General features: G+C 65.3%; 2 protein-coding genes across 4 annotated transcripts; both read right to left on the bottom strand.

Moving 5' to 3' along the window:
• Positions 1 to 239: 239 nt before the first annotated feature.
• TONSL (tonsoku like, DNA repair protein) lies at positions 240 to 8,354 on the bottom strand. The gene is made up of 26 exons (XM_040991616.1): positions 8,330 to 8,354; positions 8,152 to 8,247; positions 7,921 to 8,063; positions 7,489 to 7,672; positions 7,266 to 7,395; positions 7,009 to 7,180; positions 6,726 to 6,840; positions 6,480 to 6,625; positions 6,256 to 6,408; positions 5,955 to 6,080; positions 5,625 to 5,802; positions 4,943 to 5,022; positions 4,751 to 4,840; positions 4,287 to 4,359; positions 4,038 to 4,201; positions 3,837 to 3,967; positions 3,069 to 3,769; positions 2,930 to 2,999; positions 2,532 to 2,682; positions 2,374 to 2,452; positions 1,906 to 2,207; positions 1,642 to 1,813; positions 1,231 to 1,406; positions 889 to 962; positions 644 to 777; positions 240 to 451 (listed from the first exon to the last, which is right to left on the bottom strand). Exons 1-26 carry the CDS (start codon positions 8,352 to 8,354, stop codon positions 273 to 275), a joined length of 4,044 nt encoding a protein of 1,347 aa, XP_040847550.1. The 3' UTR covers positions 240 to 272.
• A 3,180-nt stretch (positions 8,355 to 11,534) lies between these two features.
• On the bottom strand, positions 11,535 to 20,572 carry CYHR1 (cysteine and histidine rich 1). Of its 3 annotated transcripts, XM_040991614.1 has the most exons (5): positions 20,442 to 20,572; positions 20,114 to 20,266; positions 15,274 to 15,512; positions 14,600 to 14,811; positions 11,535 to 13,413 (listed from the first exon to the last, which is right to left on the bottom strand). In XM_040991614.1, exons 1-5 carry the CDS (start codon positions 20,544 to 20,546, stop codon positions 13,022 to 13,024), a joined length of 1,101 nt encoding a protein of 366 aa, XP_040847548.1. In that variant the 5' UTR covers positions 20,547 to 20,572; the 3' UTR covers positions 11,535 to 13,021. The 3 variants fall into 3 exon arrangements, with proteins under 3 accessions (XP_040847548.1, XP_040847549.1, XP_040847547.1); XM_040991615.1 differs by lacking the exon at positions 20,114 to 20,266; XM_040991613.1 differs by lacking the exons at positions 20,114 to 20,266; positions 20,442 to 20,572 and adding an exon at positions 18,826 to 19,357.
• Between the last annotated feature and the right edge of the window lie 164 nt (positions 20,573 to 20,736).

The following is a 20,736-nucleotide window of genomic DNA, read 5'->3' as shown; positions in this document are numbered from 1 at the left end:
CTCTCGGCACTACCCTCCCACCGAGCGATGACTCGGCACTCCGCGGAGTGCCTGCGCGATGCCCCGCCCGCGAGCGGCCATGGGTTTCCGCCCTAGTCCTTGGCCCCGCCCCTGAGCGGGCCCTCCCCTGACCTTGACCCGCCCACTCGGCGCCCGGTTCTTGTCCTTGGCCCCGCCCCCGCGCTTGGCCCCGCCCCCGCCGTCAGCTCTCAGGGAACCAGGCACCAGGAGTGGCTGCTGCGTTTATTGGGGGTCCGAGGGGGCAGGCAGGGTCAGAGGCGCCGGAGGAAGAGCTTGTGGCCGCGGAGCAGCGCGCCGGGCCCGGGCTGCAGGCGGAGCAGGGCATCGCGGTCGTCGGCGTCCAGGCCTCGGCTGCACAGGCGCAGCTCCTGCAGCTGAGCGCCCACCGCGTCCCACAGGCCGGCACCCAGGGGGCCGTGCACGGTGCAGCCTGTGGGCAAGGGGCGGCCTCAGTCCACGGCGAGGGGCTCAGCCCAGGAGAGGACACCCTGGGCCTAGACGCACAAATCACTCCTGGCGCCCAGCCTGCCCTGTAGTTCCCCTGTGCAGGGCACGGCCAGGTGGGCAGCCAGGCAGTCTGGTGGTGCCAGAGCCTTGGGCACCCCCTTCTCTGCCCTCGTACCTGCCAGGCCCAGGAAGCTGAGGCCCTGCCGCCGTTCCCGCAGCATACACAGGAGCTCCTGCAGGCCGGCACGGCTGATGGCAGGGTTGGCAGACAGGTCGAGGGAGACGAGCGACGGGCACAGAGGAAGGCACCTGGGCCGGCACGCAGAGAAGCACACATTAGCCACCTGGCTGGCACGGGCATTGGGCACCTCCCGAGGCTCCCAGGACGGTCAGGTGGTGGGAACAGAGGTGGGGAGGCACCTGCTCAGGTCTCGCACGGCTTGGTCGCCCAGGTGGTTTGCAGACAGCATAAGGTGGGTCAGCACACAGCGTTCCTGGACACAGAGGACCAAGGGGGCTGGGCTGAGTGGAAGCCCACCCTCCTGGCCTCCCGACAGAGGCCCCACATCCAGAAGCACCCGGGGGCAGGGTGCCTCTGCCGTGCAAACCAGAACCTTCTGGGCCTGTGTGGTGCTTCCCCACAGATGAAGCCACTAAATGCTCTCAGCAGTGCTGGGATCCAGCCCACCCTGCATGGCAGTCCCTCTCACTGGGGAGCCGAGACCCAGGGCTCTGCCCCAGCAGCTCCAACTCTCCCCATACCTTGGTCAGGTACCCAACCACAGGCTCCACGAGGCCCAGGTCAGTCTTGCTGGCTATGACAGAGCCAAGCTCCAGGCGCAGGAGGGCATGGGCTGGCAGGTTCTGCAGGAGCCTGGTGAGGGCAGCGGTGCCCAAGGCATTGAAAGACAGGGACAGGGACCGCAGGCGCTCTGCACCTGCACAGAGCCAGAGCCTGTCAAGGCCTGAGCCCTCAGCCCCCTTTGGGTACACAAGGAGGCTGGGGGACCTGCAGGCTGTGTCCCCAAAGAGCCCTGGCGATCTTGTTCTGGCCTCATAGCACTTGGCAGGCAGACATGTCCCGCCCCCCAGGAAAGGCTGGCATTTTCCTGCTAGGTGTGAAGAGTAAGGCCCAACCACCGGGCCCATGGGCTGGACTTCCGGTCTGCTCACCTCGCAGAGTGCTTGCCAGGACTTCCTGAGGGCTCAAAAGGAAAGCAGGGCCAAAGCCACAGGCCTGCAGGCGCAGGGTGTGGAGCAAGGGGCAGGCCTGCAGGAGGAGGGCCAGCACCTGACCACAGCCGTCCCCCAAGGGGTTCATGCTCAAGTCCAGCTCCTCCAAGTTCTGCAGAAGAAAAGAAGGTGCTCCTGCAATCCTGGAGGCGTGCCGTCCTTGGCCTTGGCCTGGCCCTGGGGAGGTGCCACACTGGCCTTTACCTGCAGCACGCCCCGGCCCGGGAGGCCCATGGCCAGGTGGCGCAGACCTTCAGGACCCAAGTGGTTGGAGGACAGGTCGAGAAGGCCCAGACTGGGCATTGTGGCCAAGGTGGCCAGCAGCTCTGCGGCACAGCCATCCCCCAGCCGGTTCCCTGCCAGGCGCAACTCCCGGAGTGCAGTGTGCAATTTGAGGGCTCGGAGTAGAGGCGTGAGCTGAGCTGGGCGCAGAGCCAGGCAGTGGGTACTGAAGGAGGGGCTGGCGTCCTGGCACTCGGCAGCCTGCAGCACTTGTGGGTGCTCTTCTGCATGGAGAGGGACACACAGGCTCAGCAGGACCCGAGCCTGCCCTCCGCCAGCCCCCTCTTCCCACCATCCCCCAGGCTCACCCCACACAAGATAGCACAGGTTTGGGGAGGGGAGCCCGTAGCCCAATGGGCTGTGGACCCCAGTCCGGCCCTGGGCCCTCACCTTGCCCCAGGCTCTGGCAAGCCCTGCGGTAGCGGTCAGCCAGCGGGGGCAGGTCCCAGGAGCTTACTTCGGCCAACACCTGAAAAGCACCATGGGTGAGCTGCCCCCAGGTCGGCATGGACGCGCCTTCAGTACAGGCTGTGGTGTCCACTGCCTACCTCGTCATTGCTTTGCAGCACATCAGGGATGGGGTCTTGGGGGTCCAGCAGGGCCCCCTCCTTCTGCAGGGTGAGCCTGGGCAGCAGCCCACAGGTCTGGTAGTAGCGCTGGGCGGCCTGTTCAGCCAACCAGGCCACCAGAGGGGCCTCACTGCTACAGAACACAGGACACAGTGAGCCCAGGACAGCCAGTGCAGGGCCCGACAGCTCCCTCACCCAGCCATCACCCCTAGGGACAACAGGGCCTCCTCAGCCTACTCAGGGGACACCTGCTTGGGTATGTGCAAGGCCCTTCAACCCCAGGCCATCCGCTGGCACCTAGCGGGTGCATGGATCAGCAGCCCTTGTTGCACACCCTGCACAGGTACTGCTGGCCACTGTGGCAGGGCAGGCCTCACCTGTGCGGCACGGGGATGAGAAAGACATTATCCTGGACTCGAACTCGGACCCGGAGGGGAGGGGGTGGCACTGAACCCTAAGGCGAGCAGGAGACAGGCCATCAGGAAAGATAGAGGCCCCAGCCCCTACAGGGGAGACCCCAGCTGAGCCCGTGTCCTGCACTCACCGAGGGCTGGCCTGTCAGCAGGGTTCCCCGCCCCGCGGGGTCAGCAGTCAGGTTGCCGGCTCCTGCATCCACAGGGCCACCCCGACCCATGGGCTGTGCCGAGTGGCTCTGCTGGGTCTGGGGCCGGGTGGGGTGCTGTTCCCCCAGGGCACCAGACCTGCTGTCCCCACTGCTCTGGGCCCAAGGGGGTGGGCGGCTGCTCTGCCGACTGTGACCCTGGGGTGTGTCTATCTCCAGCCAGTCCCCGGCCAGGTACTCGTCCTCGGGAATGAGGGCCGCTCGGGGAGGGGGAACTCTGCCCAGACACCGAGGGCCAGACCCCAGGCGACTCTGGGCACTGCCCACACCGCGCATGGCTGCCTGATAAGCTGCCCGGCCAGCCCCTGCCGCAGCCGCCTCGGAAGCAGAGTGCCGAGGCCTCTTCTGCGATGGCCGGGGGCGGCCTGAGTCGTCCTCGTCCTCTGAGCTGCTGTTGCTGACCACCCTGGCCCGGTGCCTCCGAAGTCTGGCAGCCGGCGGCACGTCCCGCCTGGGAGAGCCCCCAGCGCAGGCCTGGGAGGCCTCTGAAGGAGCAGGGGTCCCAGAGGGTGACTCTGGGAGGGGGCTGGAGGGAGGAGACACCTCAGGGTCAAACAGAGAGTTTTCGGGTTCCTCCTGCACGGCAGCTGAGGGAGAGAGTTGGCCATGAGAGGGGCACCTCGTCCCTGGCCCAGCCCCCAGCCCCGGGGCAAGGGCAGCCCTGCCTGCCTCGGCCCGCTGCAGTGGCCTGTAACAGACTCTCTGTGGCCGCGGCCTTCTGTCGGGTCTCCAAGTCCAGCTCCCGGCAGTACAGCGTCACCCACTGCTGCAGGGTCTCCAGGGGGCTGTGACCCTGTGGGGCGCAGGGGTCAGCAAGGGCACAGCAGCCACTGGCCCCCTGCCCCCACCCCTGTCCAGCTCACCTTCCGGGTCCGCAGAGTGACAGACGCCCCTCGCTCAATGAGCAGCGCAGCCACCTCGAAGTGGCCACAGTTGAGGGCATCATGCAGGGGGGTGATGCCCTCACAGCCCTGGCCACCTGGGTCGTCCACTGCGGCTCCATGGTCCAGCAGGAAACGGACGATCTCTGGGAGTGGATTGGGATGGAAGTTGGGCTCCCGAGACCTCTTCTGATCTCTGTCCGCCCATGGGGGTGGCCTGCCCGTGCTCACCCAGGTGCCCGTAGTTGCAGGCCTCATGCAGTGGAGTCCAGCCACAATAGTCTCGAGGGTTCACAGGGTGGCCCTGGGACCAAGGACAGCAAGCAGCCCAGTCTAGCCCCACACCGCTGGTCCTACAGCCCGGTCCCACCATTGGCCCTACAGCCCACCCTAGGATCACCCCCCACTGCAGGCTGTCCAGCCCCCTCCGCTGGTCCTACAGCCAGCCCTAGGATCACCCCCCACTGCAGGCTGTCCAGCCCCCTCCGCTGGTCCCACAGCCAGCCCTAGGATCACCCCCCACTGCAGGCTGCCCAGCCCCCCACCTGCCCTGGCCCATGAGGAAGGACAACATGCGTGGCAGAGGCAGGGACGGCCGTGCTGACTGCCAAGGACATGGTGTCGGGTCCTGAGGAGAGGCAGGCCGAGGCACAGAGAGCCTGGCCCAGCCGGGTCTGCCTCAGGCAGCAGCTCACCTGTTTCACGAGGTCCTGGACGCGGCGCAGCTGGCCTTCGATGCAGGCTCGGTGCAGCAGCGTCTCACCCATGTCATTGCGCCGATTCCACTGTGGGCACAGCCCGCAGGGCGGGTAGAAGTATGAGGGGCAGGGCTGCTGGGCCGAGGGGAGGGGCACGAAGAGCTGGGCCGAGGGGAGGGGCTTCCGCACCTTGTCCACTTTCCGGCGGCCCAGACAGCCCCGCAGCTCCTCATCCTCTGGCTGCTGGGACTGGCTGTCCACATCGTCCTCTGGAACACAGCCCAGCCCACAGCCCCAGGTTAGCCAGTACAGGGCAAGAAGCTCCCGCCTCCCGGCAGCCTCTCAGCAGCTGGGCAGGGCACACGTAAGGGTGGGGGTCCCGGGGCTCCTGGCTGTGTGGCTTGCCCTCGCCTAGCCTATCTCTCTCTCCGCAGCCCAGCCCGCCCACTGCCCCTCACCAGGGAGGCCCTGGCACAGCCTCAGCCCTCACTCTGCCTTCCTCTCCTCCCACCAACCACCGCTCAGCAGAAAAGCAGCCTGGAGCCCATGGCCCTAGTTCTGTTTTTGGCTGCTGCTGCTGGGCAGTCCCACCTTCTACCCATGCAACCGACCATCTGGTTTGGGAAGACCCTATGGCTGTGCTGGGCTCCTGCACAGGAAAGCCAGGCCCTCTGATGTGCCTGCCCTGCTGGCACCCAGACAGCCACCCCCCCCCCGCCCAGAGGTGCAGCCCTAAGCCCCAGCCTGGGCACCCATGTATGGCTGTCCCCTGGAAGGCCAGGGTCATGGCCAGGGCAGGCTCCTGGGCACAGCACCCGCTCACGGGCCAGCCCACGGGGAGAGCGTAACTAAGTGGCACAGTAGCTCTCACCACTCTCAGAGAGGTCAGGCTCACTGTCCTCCAAGGCTCTGCTGGCCTCCTCCTCCTCTTCCTCCTCCTCCTCCTCATCTTCAGCCACACCCAGCTCCTGCAGTCTGAGCTCAGTGGCATGGGCCTCCTGAGGCTGCAGCCTCAACTGCACTGCGTGGAGAAGCCGCAGCACACGCCTCTGGGGGCAGAGCAGGGTCAGGGGGACGTCCTCAGGGGCAGCGGGTGAGGGAGTGCTGGTTGGACATTACTTGGGGCCAGGTCGTGGGGTGCAGATCAAGTGAGAGTGTACTGTAGGACCTGGTGTGGGTGGGAACAGCATGGGCCCCGTACCTGCAGCTCTGGCTGCTGGGCCTCCTGGGCACAGCCTAGGGCCTTCTGGAAGCACGGGGCCAGCACCTCGTAGGGATCTCCAGCCTCTTCACGGGACAGTGCGATGTTTAGCCAGGTCTCGGCCTCCTGGGGAAGGAAGGAGCTGTCAGTGGCATCCCTGCTCCGTGTCACTGCCTGTGGCCCTGGCCTGGCGTCCGCATGGGCTCAGTTCTGTGCCCACCTCCCATCTGCTGGAAGCTACCCACCTCCCAGGGGAGCCTGTGTGCGCCTGAGCCCTGGGGGAGTACAGGGGTAGGTTCACCTCTAGGGCGTTGCCGTTCCGCAGCCTCAGCTCCTCCTGGAAGTGGTGCTCTGCCTGGCGGTACCGCTTCATGTCTCCCAGCGTGGTGGCCAGCGACACGTGGATGACGGCCAGCTCAGGCCCTGGTCGCTGCAGCAGCTCAGCCAGATGCAGCTATGGAACCAGCACAGTGAGGCGGGAGCCGCCTCCCTCCCCTGCGCCCTGCCCTGCTGGGGCCCACACACCTGCTTCTGGTACGCCTGGGCTGCCTTGGAAAAGTCGCCTGCCTTGGAGAACAGGTCACCCAGCTGCTCACAGATGGCCATGGCACCCTGAGGGTCGCTGCCCTCGGCCTCCTCCAGCTGCTGCTGCAACCGGACCACTGCCAGCACTGCCAAGAGAGGGCTGTGAGGGGGCGTCCGGGTCCAGAGCTGGATGCTCTAAGGGAGGGCCCCAACTGTAGGTACCCCGCCCCGGCTGGTCAGGCTCACCATGTTTGAGGCTCCGGAGAACCACCGCCCCCTGTGAGGGCTTCTGGGAGCCCAGCCTGAAGGCCTTCTTCAGCGCCCGCTTGGCTGCCAGGAAGTCACCCAGGTCCTGGAGGACCTGAGGGGCCGGAGAAGAGAGGCTGCAGGCTCTGGGCAGTGCCTAGGCCATGCCCATCCCCATGGAGGGCCGTGCCTGTCCCAGCTGGCTATATCTGTGTGGCAGTGCCTGCCATGACTGTGGGGGGAGTTCCTGAGGAGGTGCCCATCCTGGCTGAGGGAGGGATACCTGCGAGATGAGCAAACAGCACTCGCTCTCCAGAAACCGCCTCTTCATGGTACGTGCACACTCCCGGGCCCCCTCCAGGCAGCGCATGGCCTGCGAGTGGTGCCCTTCGCGCCAGTGGATGGCACCCAGGTTGTAGCGGGCACGGAACAGGTCCTCGTACAGGTGGTTCTGCCTGGGGCAGGGGTGAGAGGTGGGTAGGGGTTTGGGGACAGGCCCAGCCCTCCTGGGGGTCTCGGGGTGGCCAGGGGCCTCCTCACTCGGCCAGGAAGATGCTCTTCTTGAAGTAGTCGTGGCACAGCGTGGTCTGCTGCAGGCTCTCGAAGGTGAGACCCAGATTGAGGTAGAGCCTGGTCCTCATCTCGCTCAGCTCTCGCTGGGTCAGGGTCCCTGGAAGATGCCCCCCTCACACTTGGCTGCCTTGGCACACTCATCTCTCCTCCCCGTGGGGTCAGACCTGGGAACACCCGTAGTGGGACGTACCCTCCAACTTCTCGTCCACAATGGCCAGGCTCTTCTCGAAGGCGGCCTGTGCCTGCAGCAAGGGCTCCCGTGACTGGCCGTGGTCGAAGATGTCCAGGTGGGTGCGCCCTATGGTGGCCCAGGCCCGCTGCAGCTCCGTGTGGTTGGACAGGGCAGCGGCCAGCTCCAGGTAGTGGTGCTGGTGCTGGTGCGGGAGGAACAGCTGTGCACGTGTCAAGGCACCCCGGACGCCCACAGGGCAGGCCGGGCCACTTGGGCTCCACTTGCCCCAGGCCTGGGGCTGCTTGTGCAGGGGAGCCCCTGTGCGCCCCAAAAGCCTCTGGTGTCCCACTCTTGCCACCGGTTTGGCTCTCGGGAGCTGTCCCCCTACCTGGGACCCCGTGCGGATCCCACCCTCCCTGCAGAGGCCCCCCCCCCCCGCGCCCTCCGCACCTGCAGGGCGGCCTCGAAGTCTTCCAGCTCAGCCAGGCGCTCCCCGACCTTGCGGTGCGCCACAGCGCAGCCCAGGGTGTCGCCGGCGGCCTCCAGAAGCTGCAGCTCGCGCCGGTGCTGCTCCAGGGCCTCGGCGTAGCGGCCTGCGCGGGGTTCACGGGTTCACGGCTGCCCGAGCCCGGCCCCGCCGCCCCGCGCTCGCCGAGCCCGACCCCGCCGCCCCGCGCTCACCATGGCCGGCCAGCAGCTCGCCCAGCTGGTGGCAGCAGGCGGCCTCCTCCTGCAGCTGCCCGCTCCTCTGCGCCTTGGCCTGGGCCTTGCTCAGCTCTGCCGACAGGGAGGAGCGCAGGGCTGAGCCGCCGCCCGCGCCCCCCTGCCCGTCCCCGCGCCGCGGGCCCCCGGCACTCACGACGGAGTTCGCGCTCCAGGCTCATGCTCCGCGCGCCGTCTCCCGCAGCACCGGCTCGGACTTCCCGCGCGGCGCGCGCGCCCCGGTGCCGCCCCCGGGGGCGTGGAATGCCGGCGCACGGCGTCCTGGGAAATGAAGTCCTGGGGTCGGCCCGGCGCCGAGGTGGCCGCCAGGGAGGGCAGCTGGCGGGGCTGGGGGTGCGGTGCCGACCTTGGGGCCTCCGGCTGGGACACTTCCCGTAGCACCCGAGTCCTGCGGAAACTAAAGCGCGCGGGGACGGGTTTGTATTTATCTGATAGCAAGAGCGATGCCCTCACCGCGTCCGCTGGGTCACCCCAAATGTGGGCAAGAACCCGGACCCCCGCGCCGCCTCCCAGGGTGCGTGTCCGCCGGAGCCTGCAGTCCAGGCTTGACTTCGTGGCTGCACACCATCTGCCGTCACACGAAACTTTCCAAGAAGGGCGTGATGACTCAATGGCTAATCCTCCCACTGCAATGCCAGGATCCCTTACAGGCGCCAGCTTGAGTCCCATCTGCTCCGCTTCATATCCAGGTCCCTGCTCATAGCACCTGGGAAAGCAGCAGGTATGGTCCAAGTCTGGGCGCTTGTGCCCACGAGGGAGACCTAGAAGGCCCAGGCTTCTGGCTTCCGGCCAGCTCAACTTAGGCTATTGTGACCATGAGCTCTCTCTTCTTATCTCTCTATATAACTCTGCCTTTTAGGCAACTAGTAAATAAATAAATCCTTAAAAGGAAAAAAAAAAGAGAGAGAAAAAAAAGAAAAAAGGAATGTTCCACCCTAGCCACAAGAGGAACCAACAGTGTTATAATGCAATGCACTGGGTGTCCTGGGGACATCATGAAGGAGCCCCTGCCCTCTGGGTCAGCCCAAGGCGTGGCCCCCTTGCTGAGTCCAGTTTTGGGGCTGCTGCGGGTCAGCCCAGGACACACCTTGGTGCACCCCAGGAACACCGAGAGGCATGTTAGAATTCCCAGTGTTGGGTTGGTACTTTGGATCAACTGGCTAATCCTGCATCTCCAAGTGCCAGCATCCCATGTGGGTGCCAGTTCAAGTCCCGGCTGCTCCACTTCCCATCCTGCTCCCAGCTTGTGGCCTGGGAAAGCAGTTGAGTACAGCTCAAGTCCTTGGGATCCTGCACCTGTGCAGTAGACCCGAAAGGAACTCCTGGTTCCTGGCTTGGGATGGCTCAGCTCTGGCTGTTCCAGCCACTGTGGGGGAGCGAACCAGTGGATGAAGGATCTTTCTTTCCTTCTCTCTGTAAATCTGCCTTTCTGATTAAAAAAAAAAAAAAACTTAAAAATTACAAAAAAGAATTGTGTGTTTCCTGTTGCAGGGAGGGCAGTGCAGGCAGCCCCCCACCTGCTTGACACCTCCACCCCTTTTGATGCAACAAAGTTCCAGCCTACAATACACAGTACAGATGCTGGCCCGGTAATGACCTTCAGCCCACTCTAGGGGCACTGTACCGGCCCAGCTGACCCTGCTCCCCCACACAAGGTGAGGACAGGGAGCAGTGCCATCTGACCCCAACCCAAACTCCGCCATTGGAACACTCAGTTGACACAACCTGTTCTGCAGTTCCATGTGGAGTGAAAGTCTTGGTTGACACATAATTACAGACAGTGAGAGATCTTTCGTCCACTGGTTCGTCCACTGGTTCGCTCTCCAGATGGCCCCAGTGGACAAGTCTGGGCCAGGTTGAAGCCAGGAGTGTCTTCTGGGTCTCCCATGTGGGTGCAGGGTCCCAAGGCTTTGCATCACCCTCGTTACTTTCCCAGGCTGCAAACAGGAGCTCGGTCACAAAGGCAACAGCCCGAGACTCGAACCAGCACCTCCATGGGATGCTGGTGATGAAGCGGAGCAGACCGCACTTCTGCCCCCACTGCATGTGGGCGTTGTTCCTGCACTGTCTTCACCAACGTCTCCTCCCAGGACAGCAGCTCCCACAGGCTGGTCAGTCCTACATCTAGGCCGCTGGGTCAGCTGGTGCAGAGTCCACTGAGGCTGCTCTGCAGGATGGGACAAGCAGGTTTGCCACTGCAGTGATCAGCAGAGGCCGCTGACGGACAGACTACAGGGCCTGTGGGTGTGGGATGGGGCAGGGAGGGTGCCCAGGCCCAGACTGAGGGCAGCAAGTGCTGGCCTCTTGGCACAGGGCCCAGCTGGGCCATCCAGGCCTTAGCACCTCCAAGCCTCTTCCTGGGTGTGGGAGGAAGGGAATCAGACCGAGGCTGTCAGCTGGGTCTGGGATGTGGGACAAGCCTGGCACTGGCAGCGGCTGCCCTCCTCACTGGGATGTCACAGCTGCGTGTCAGTTCCAACCCAGCTCCCCACTTACACAGCTGGCAAGCAGCAGAGGAGGGCTCAAGTGCCTGGGCCTCTGCACTCGTGTGGGTGACCTCAGGCTCCTGGCTCCATCATGGCTCCTTGGGCAGCAAACCAGAGAGTATGTCTTTGTCTTTCCTTCCCAATCTTGGCCTTGCAAATAAATTGTCTTAAGAGAATGCTGGTGAGCGTGGCCTAGCAGCTAAAGTTCTCGCCTTGAACGCCCCGGGATCCCATATGGGCGCCAGTTCTAATCCTGGCAGCTCCACTTCCCATCCAGCTCCCTGCTTGTGGCCTGAGAAAGCAGTGGAGGACAGCCCAAAGCTTTGGGACCCTGAACCTGTGTGGGATACCCGGAGGAAGTTCCTGGCTCCTGGCTTTGCATCGGCATAGCATTGGCTGTTGCGCTCACTTGGGGAGTGAATCATCGCACGGAAGATCTTCCTGTCTCTCCTCCTCTTTGTATATCTGACTTTCAATAAATAAATAAAATCTTAAAAAAAAAAAAAGGGAGAATAGAATGCTGGCCCGTATCACCTACCCATTCCCCACAGGAGGATGGCCATGCTACCAAGGTGGGCACTCGGAGGGCTTGTGAGCGGTGGCAGCCTCAGGAAGGGCCCAAGGGGGTTGTGAGGAGCGGGGCAGAAGCAGGGAGAAGCAGGGTATAGTGGCTGGAAAATGGGCTGCCTTCCGGTAAGGACGGGAGACAGTGGTTTGCAACTCTCTCTTCTACTACAGTCCAATACAGAAAACACCTGCAAATACTGGGCCCGTGACGGGACGCCAACTCCAACAGAGGGACACACACTTCCTGCTCCGCTCCTTAGCCAACAGAGGGACACACACTTCCTGCTCCGCTCCTTAGAAAACCACTTTATTGTCTGAAAACGTCACTTTGGGTGGCCTGGCCCATGGGACAGAGGTGATGGCACCTGGCAACGAGAACCAGGGTGACCTAGGCCCAGGGTGATGCTGCTGCACAGGTCTGTAGGCAGCTGCCCCAGGGACCCAGAATTCCCAGGCTGGATGGTTCAGCACATGTGCACAGCTCCAGGCAGACCCCTGGCACATACGCAAGGGTGCTGCCCTTGCCTTCCACGTGTCCGTGGGCAACCCCTTTACTCTGCAGCCTCTCTTCTCCCTGGGGCCCTACCTTGGCAGTCCTGGGCATGCTCATCTGTGCAGAGCTGTGCCCTCTCCGGGCTCCCCGCTCCTGCTTCACCCACCCCAGCTGCACCTCTCCAGGAACCTCTTTCCCGGGGATCAATCAGCATGTTGCATACCCCTAAAGTGGGTGCACATAAGCCCTCCCCATCCACTCCTGCCCTGTGCGTCCACAAGGGTGCCACACCTCTGCTGTGGGGTGGGAGTGGGAGCAGACAGTGGAATGCCCCCTGGAGGTACCCAAGCCCAAGGGTGTGCAGAAGGTCGACCAGCAGGTGGCCCTGGGCCCCTCACTCTGGCTGGGAGCTCACAGCAGGCCTGGAGCAGAAGGGCCCCAGCCTACTACCCTGTACGGGGAAGTGAGCAGACTCCAGCCCACAGTGCCTCCTTCCCCTGGCTCAGGTCCCACAGGGCACAGGGGTGCCAGGCCCTGGCGGGAAGCAGGGATCAGGCTCCTGGGTGGCTTGGCAGGGCAGACAAAATGGGTTCTTTGGTATTGTGGCAACAAGCGGTCACATCTATACAAAGCACGGTGGGCTGGGCTATGCCCCTCCTAGAAGCTGTAAGGGTCAAGGGCAAAGGCGGGCCCCAGACCAGCCTTCCAGGCCGTGGCCCTGCCCCAGCCACTGCACAGAAGGTGGGACGGTCCCCAGGGCAGGACCCCTAGTCTGGAGTGCTGGGCCCTGGAGGCTGACCCAGCAGGCCCTGACCCTTCAGCCTGCGCATCCTCTCCCCCAATCTCACCCTGCATTCCGACTTCCCTGGGGGGTCTCAGGGACGCCCCCAGCGGTGTTGGAGGGCAGGCAGTCTCTGAGTCTTTCTGGGGGCAGGGCAGGGCACACAAGTGCGGTGGCAAGGATGGGGGCTGGGGGCGTTCTGCTGTCCTTGCCATCACTCTTGCCTTGCTTTTCCCCGCCAACAAAACAGCAAGTAGGAAACAAGGCTGCCTTTTTAATGCAATCAAACACGCCGAGTCCTCCAGGCCCGGTGGGTCCTCCGAGGCAGGGCACTGGGCGAGGACTCCTGCTGCGCAGACATGCAGGCGGCCCAGGCTGGTGCTTGCCTACGCACTCCTTCTCCTAAAAAAAAAAAAAAAAAAAAAAAAAAGAAAAAAAAAGAAAAAAAAAAAAAAAAGGAAAAGAAAAGCTGAGTCCCGAGCGCCTGCGGCCGTCCCGCTGTTACTTCTGGATCTGGAAGAGGAAGAGCCGCAGGTTGATGTTCTTGGCAGCCAGCAACTTGTTGCACTCCACCGAGTCGATGATGGGCAGGGGCACGTAGTCCGTCTCGTTGCTCTCGTTGGTGAAGACAAAGTGGTAGATGACAGGGCTGATGCGCACATCATCGTAGGGGCCCTTGAGCAGCAGGAAGGAGCACTCGAGCGGCGCCGTGACCTTGCTCTTGAGCAGCAGCTGGAAGGACAGTGTACGCCTGCACGAAAGGTTGGGGTTGCGCTCCGAGTCGTTCACGCGAGCCTTCAGCACCCACGTCTGGTTCAGCACCGTGAACCGCGGCGTCTCGTAGTACAGGCGTGTGATGAAGTCGTCCGTGCGGTACGGCCGGAACTGGACCTCTGCAGAGAGACAGGACCAGGAGGGCCAGCCGTCAGTGTGGGCCAGCCAGGATGTAACACCCTCAGGCCAAGTGGGGGCGACAACTACAAACAGAATGGACACGTGTTAGTGGAAGAGGGCTGGAGGCTGCGAGAGCACACGGGCCTCCTCCTTCCCCTGCCCTGGGCCCGCAGGGGCGGGGCAAGCACACACACACACAGAATGCGGTTCCGAGAACAAGTGCACTTTATTGGTTCTGATACAGAGCTGCCAGAAAAGCCGGTGGGTGGGCGGGCAGGTGGATGGGCAGGTATGTGGCGTGCAGCCCCACCAGGGGAGCAGCCTCCATGGGCTCGGGCCAGGTCTGGAGGCTGCTTCTGCAGAGTCCTCTCCTGCTGCCCGCAGCCGAGGCTGGCAAGTCCCTCCGAGGAGGTGTGGGCTCGCTGCCCGGCAGCCAGTCCTTCCTGCACACACGGGGCTTCCCGCCTGGCCCCTGACAACAGCCATGTGCTCCAGCCCTCCCAGAGCCTCAAGGCCTGGCGTGGACTGCAGGCACCATAACATCCTGCAGGATAGCCAGGGCTGCTACCAACCCCAGCCTTGGCCTCTGAGGCCCACCCAGGCCCATGCCTTGCTGCAGGTCAGCAGGTGGTGGGACTGGCTGCCCGCGGCCAGCCTGGCACGCTGAGCAGTGGAGGGACGCGGTCTCCCCGAGTGTCCCAGGGTCAGCAGGTGCTTCTTGCTGTTCTCTGTGCCAGGGCCTGACCTGGGTGCTGTCTCCCAGCACAGTCAAAGGTGGTAGCAGTGGCCTGGGAGCCATGAGGTCTAGAGGGCCTGTGTCATATGCCCACTGGACAGCCACAGTTCTACCTCAGGAGCTGGGCACCCTCCACTTCAATGGGGCTTTCCCTCAACATCTTCTGTCTTACCACAGGAGTGGCTGCTGCACTGACTGCCCAGACATTGGACCTGGGCTGGACCGGGTGCTCACCCTGTCTCCGGCTTCCAGGCCCGATAGCAACCTATTCGGGAGCAGATGGAATGGCCTGCCTCGCTGAGGAGGGGTGGGGAGGCTCTGGCGAGCCCTGGGGTCCTGCCCAGTCCCTCTGCCTGCTCAACTGTAAGCTTGTCTTTGTTCTGGGAGGAGGCAGCCTAGGACAGCAGCTGGCCCAGAGTGCCCGCCCCCACACCTGTGTGGGGCCTCACCTGTGTAACCGATCTTCTCAAAGCTGAGCAGGCTGAAGATGCTGTTGTAGAGCTGCATCTCCTTGCGGTGGCTCTGGTCCATCTCGTCCAGGATCTCCATCAGCTCGCTGCCCGTCTTGGTGGGGTGGGCACATGCAGCCTCGTGCACGGTCAGCTCGTGGAAGGGACCGTGCCATGGGCAGCCGATGCGCTTGTACTTGCACTGTGTCACCCTGGGGGAGGTGGCATGCAGTCAGGGCCTTTCCCAGGACCAGCACCCACATCCAGCTGTTGTCCAGGATGGCCTCTCTCACCCAGGAGAAGACTCAGCTGTGAGCCTCACTCCATTCCAACGGGGGAGATGGACAGACGTCAGGATGAAGCTGGCAGGGTCTGGGCCAGCGCCTCTGCTCAGCATAAGTGGCTGCCATGGTAGTGTGGGACCCCGCTTAGTCTTGGACCCTCTGGCTGAGGGCTCCCGAGTTGGCTTTGCTGCCCCAGGCCCATGACCATGGGAACCATGGCAAGGGTTGCATTTGCTCAGATGATCCTCAAGCCCAATTCTCGGTCCACGCAGCCAGTCACTCATTCTGGCTCCCCCAGCCCTCCCGATCACCATGCTGGCTCTCTGGCACTCCCCGGCCCTCCCAGTCACCCGTGCTGGCTCTCTGGCACGCCCCGGCCCTCCCGGTCACCTGTCTTGGCACTCCTCTTTCTGGTGCCTCTCCAGGAGGGAGCGAGGAAACTGGCGCAGGCAGAAGCCACACTCTGCGGGCAGCTCGCTCACGGCTTTCTCCACGGCCAGGTTCCTGCAGCAAAGGCTCTTACTGATCTCACAGCGGCAGTTGGGGCAGGTGGCCTGCTCCTCCTTCAGCCGGGCATCTGCTAGTAGGTGGATAAAACAGCCAGCGCACATCAAGTGACCGTTAGTACACTGTGAAGAAGGAAAAGAAGATGGAACTGCGGCCAGGCTCAGCCATCCGGAGGGCTCCTGCCGGCCAGCAGGAGCCTCTTCTCCTGGGTCGCCAGGGCACCAGCAAGTGCAGACAGCTGCTGGGGAGGGACCAAGCCAGGGCAGCTGCACCCAGAGATCTCCACTCTTCAAGGTGACTGGCCTGCTCACACCAATGTTTGGAGTCTGGTTTTCTCCCAAGACCCTGGCTTGGGGACCTCCTTACAAACGACTGACTTTCTGACAGGAAGCAGGGGTACTGGCTGTCTAGTGAGGGTGGACACAGCCCCCCAGCTGAGGCAGGCACAAGTCCATTGAGCACTTTGGCCCCCTGGCCCATCTATAACTCAGCCCTGTGTAGTATCACTCTGACAGGGGTCTCAAGAAGGAGGCCATGCTGGACCAGAACGGTAACAGGAGGGGTAAGAGCTTGGGCTCCTGCTGGGGCTGCTCACTCAGACATGGGAGCTCATGGCAAGCGACAGGAACCAGATACATCAACAGACGGAAACCCAGCTGGGGCTAGAAAACCTGGGGCAGGGAGCCTGAAGGGGCCAGAGCCCTGTGGGCTGAAGGCTCTGGAAAGGCCCCCACACTTCATGTTTCCTTTGGGGTCCAGCGTCCCCAAGGACAGGGTGCAGCATAGTGGGGGCCTGCCCAGGCTGACAGGTGTCGGGGAGGGGTCTGTACACAAGCCCCCAGAGAAGCCCTGCAGTTTCCTAAGCCAGGGGACCCCCAACACTGTGACCCAACCCCAGGGTCTGCTTAGGCCTCTTGGTGGGATTGGGGGCCTCAAGCCTGCATGAACCCTAACCCAGAGCTGGCTGGGTCCAGGCTGCAGGTGCTGGCCAGTGCCAGCCTGGCACACTGGGTTGGCTGATCCTGGCAAGGCTGGGACAGGCTGCAGTTTGTCCAGCACAGGAGAGAAGCGGGGAGGTCATCCTCCTCCGTCCACAGAAGTGTCCATGGGGAGCAGCGGTGGCCATGCTGTCCTGGGACGCACTGCTGCTGGCCATCTGTGCACCACAGAAGTGGACAGGACCGCCTGGTAGGCCCCTCCCAGCTGTAGCCTGGTGCTGTGGCACTTCCAGGCAGTGCAACCAGACCAGAATGGAACACAGGGCCCTCACGGGGGCAGGGGCCTCCACGTACACCCGCCACTCAAGCCCACACACAGCCCCCACCAGTGGTCTGGTGATCATGCGCACTGTCCACCACAGGGCAGCTCATACCTACTGCCTGGGCCACACCCCAGCTGCCCACACTGTGCCACTATTGAGCCAGAAGCTGGGCCCCGGGAGACTTCAGCACACAGCACAGGCTAGCCTGTTCTATCTACCAGTCTCCCAGCTTGGATACTTGGAATCAGCACGGGCTCGCCTCCAGGGCACCAGCATCAGTGCCGTCCCTCCCCAGCTGGTGGCCTCAAAGAGGACACAGTAAGGGCTGTCCAGGTGGGACAAGGTGTGGTAGCCACAGCTGAGACTGCCACCATGGGGCTCATGTGCCCAGCCTGCTTCTGACCAGGGTCTCCACAGGCTCAAACGTGAGGAGCCTTGAGCAGCCATCTCTCAGCACTGCTGGCTTGGCATAGTCTGACAGGTTGTGCAGTCCTCACACCCACTAGGGGCCAGTGAGCCTGTCTACTGTGGAGCACTCCCAGGTCCTGTGAGCGGAGAGGTCTGGGGTGCTGACCACAGGGTCTGCTGTCCTCAGGCCCCAACAGCAGGCCTCTCACCACTTGGATCTGCTGGCCACGCAGCCCATCAAGCTGCCACAGACACCGCCTCTCCTGCCACGTCCCAGTCAGATGCCAAAGCAGCCGTGTCCAGAACCCTGCCATGCGCTGCTGCCTGAGAGCTGAAGGAGGGGCCCATGGGGTCCCTGGGGTACAGGTCCTGCCTGTCAGGTAACGGGCCCCTGTACGGAGGTCCAAGGTGTCAAGGGCCTATAGCAGGGAGAGGAGGCCTCCAGAAGGGGTGTGGCTCAGCTGGATAACACGGGGACCCAGGCAGAGGAGATGCAGGAGTGACAACAGGAATGCAGCTACATCACCCAGGCTGGACCACGCACGGTCCACAGAGGGACGGAGGTGCTCTGAGACCCACCCTACCCTTAAGAAGGCCCTGTGAGGGGCAGGAATCTTGGGGCCCCTTCCATGACTACATGGGCAGGCAGCCACACTCTACCCTGGGGGCAGTACCAGGCCAGCAGAGCTGAGCAGAGCTGAGCAGAGATGAGGAGCAGACCAGCTCCAGCTGGAGTACCTGGGAGTCTGGATGGTGCCGCTCCCCCAGAACAGCCCAGTGCCCACACACAGAACCCAAGCTAGCACCCACCACGCAGCCTGACTGGGAGATGCAGGCCCTGGCGGCCATGGCCACCTGAGGACTGAGAAAGGCTCCCAACTCTAGTCACACCACCATGTCAACTGGGGAAATGGGCGGCAGGCCCAGTGGTACCCCACAACTCCTTCCACCAGCACAGGTGACACCCTCGAGTGGCCATGCACCTCAGCAGCCCAGGCATGGCCACCCGCCTGCTGCCGTCAGCCCAGGGCTGGACACGGGTCCAGACCTGACCCTGAACTGACACGCCTCAATCCAGCCCAGCAGCCATGGCAAGTGGAAGACGAGGGACGACACTGGTCAGTGGGGGCCGCTCCCGGCCACTGCACACAGCAGAGAGCTGCCCTACCAGTGTACCACACAACCACCACTCCCTCCCAAGCCCCATATTACTTCGCGGATCTGCCAGCAGCCAGAACAGGTTTCTGGCGCTGCCCAAGGTCCCCCATAATCACACACGCCTCCCTCCGACTGCCTCGGGTCCAGGTGCTTGAGGAAAACAGGGCGGAGGGAGGAGAGGGTGGCAGAGCCTGGAGGGTGCTTAGCAGAGGGGCCCTGGCCCAGGCGGGTGGCTTCCCCCGGAGCCAGCACCCCGCGTGGTGGTGGGCCTTCTCCTGGCACTCCCTGCCCCCTTGCCCAGGAGCTCGGTGAGGATGCCGCAGTCCACCCCCGCCCGCCCCGGGGGTCCTCGGGCCAGCGCAGAGGCCCGGGGCGCGGGGGCTGCAGCCGGCGGCACCGAAGGGCCAGGCGGGGGTGCACGCTCGGGTCCTGGAGGGAGGGGCTCTGCAGGCAGTCGGAGCCGAGTCGGCCTTGTCCGGAGGCGCTGGCAGGTGCGGGCCGGCACGTCTCCCCGGCCGCGGACCCGCAGGTCTCCCCGGCCGCCCACTCGGGCCTCGCCGGACGGGGGTGTGGCTGCGGGGCCGGCGGGGTCGGGCCGGCGGCCCTACCTGGTACACGGAGGCCTTGGGCAGGTCCAGGCACACGGTGCAGCACAGCACCGAGTAGAGCCGCTCCTCCAGCTTCCCGCTGCCCGCCGCCGCCGCCTCGGCCTCGGCCGCCCGCAGCCGCTTCTTGGGCGGCGCGTCGGGGTCGCCGGCCGCGTCCTGCAGCTGCCGGGCGCCGGCCTCGTCCGGGAGCCCGGGCCCCGCCGCCTCGCCCAGCGCCGCCGCCGGCCCCGCGGCCGCCCCGACCCCGGCCGGCACGGCGCCCGCGGGCCCCGCGGCCGGGCCGCCCCCGCCGCCGGCCTCCTCGGCGCCGGACATCGCGGCCGGCCGGCCCGGCGGGCGGCTGCCGGCGCGCTCCCGCGGCTGGAAGTCGGGGCGCCGCGCGCTCCCGCCGCTCCCGCCGCTCCCGCCGCTCCCGCCGCCGCCGCGCCCCGCCGCCCGCTCCCGCCGCGCCGCTCAGAGGGCCCGGGCCGCGCGTCTCCCCGCAGCCGCCCCGGCCGCCGGCCCCGGCGCCGCCGCCATCTTTGTTTTCGCTGCGCGCTCCCCCGCCGCCGCCCCCGCGGGCTCCGGGTCACGTGGGCGCGCGCGCAGCCAATAGGAGCGCCGCCGGGCCCGCGGCGGCGCGGCGGCCTGCGCCAATGGGCGCGCGCGGGCGGCGGAGGGCCCGCCCCCTGCGGAGCGGACTCCGGGCGCCGCGCCATTGTGTCCCCGGGCCGGGCCGGTTCGGGGTGGCCCGCGGGGGCCGGGGTCGGGGTGGCCCGCGGGGAGCAGGGGCGCCCTCCTCGGAGCCTTGCGCTCACCCCGGGGACGGTCGCGGTGTGGCCCTCCCGCGCCCGCCGAGGCCCTGGCCGACGCGCCCCGCGCTCCCGGGCCTCCCCAAGAACGGGCCGATTCCAGACTCCTGCTAACACGCTCAGGTTTATTGGATGCACGTCCTCGTCCTGCCCGAGCCGGGCAGCCGTCACTCCCACTGCAAGCGCTGAGTGCGCAGGGCCCGGCAGTAGGCCCAGCTGCCTGCGGCCAGAGCCCAGCGGCACGCGTCCCCCCTGGGCAGCGGCAGCCCGTCCTGGTCCAGCCTGCTCAGCAGGCCGGCCGCCCCCAGCAGGGCGCCGCCCCACACGCCGTAGGTGTTGGCCGTGAAGACGGCCACGATGGCGATGGTCACGGCCACCACCAGCAGCACCGCCTGCCCCGCCACGGAGCAGCCCTCGGGGCCCAGGTGCTCGCCCGCCACCGCCAGCGCCATGCCTGCGCCCAGCATCAGGTTGGCGGAGGAGCGGTCCCCGTTCACCCAGTGGAAGTCGAACGCCAGCAGGGGCAGGCCGATGACCGTGGCCACCCAGGCTCCGGACGGACAGTCTTCGCGCGTCCGCAGTCCCGGCGCCAGCGTGCATGTGGCGGCCAAGGCCTGCAGCAGGAAGCCGGCAGCTGCCCCGCGACTGGCCTGCCGACACAGGGGGAGGGTGGACACGTCAGGGGCGACAGCCAGAGGCACCCCACTTGCCCCAGCCAACCCAGCCCCTACCGGCCAGGAGTGGGGCCCCACTCGGCTTCCGGACGGGGGGGGGGGCGCTCCTTGGGGGAAGCGCACAGGTGACCCTGCCCGGCCTGCTACTCACCGGGGCGGAGCGCACGGCCGCGTGCAGGGACACCGCTGCGAGCACCAGCTGGGACAGGGCTGCGCTCCAGTCGGGCCCCGGCTCGGGGGCGAGGGCCATGGCCATAGGGCGCTTGGGGCGGCTCTGCAAGGCGGCTGCGTACTAGACCCCCATCACCAGGCGGCCGCGTGGGCTGGGCCGCTGCACGCACCTGTGCGGAAGGGGAAGGCGTGACGCGCGGTCCTGCAGCCCGGTGGCCGTGGGCCGGGGATCCGTGCGGCGGCGGCTCCCGGGTCCCCCCCTGCCCCGCCAGGCG

The sequence above is a fragment of the Ochotona curzoniae genome, unplaced genomic scaffold, assembly GCF_017591425.1.
Source record: "Ochotona curzoniae isolate NIBS_2020 unplaced genomic scaffold, NIBS_Ocur_1.0 contig_65, whole genome shotgun sequence".
Classification (NCBI taxonomy): domain Eukaryota; kingdom Metazoa; phylum Chordata; class Mammalia; order Lagomorpha; family Ochotonidae; genus Ochotona; species Ochotona curzoniae.
Note: the sequence above shows the minus strand (reverse complement) of the source record. Positions and strands in the feature narration are given on the sequence as shown.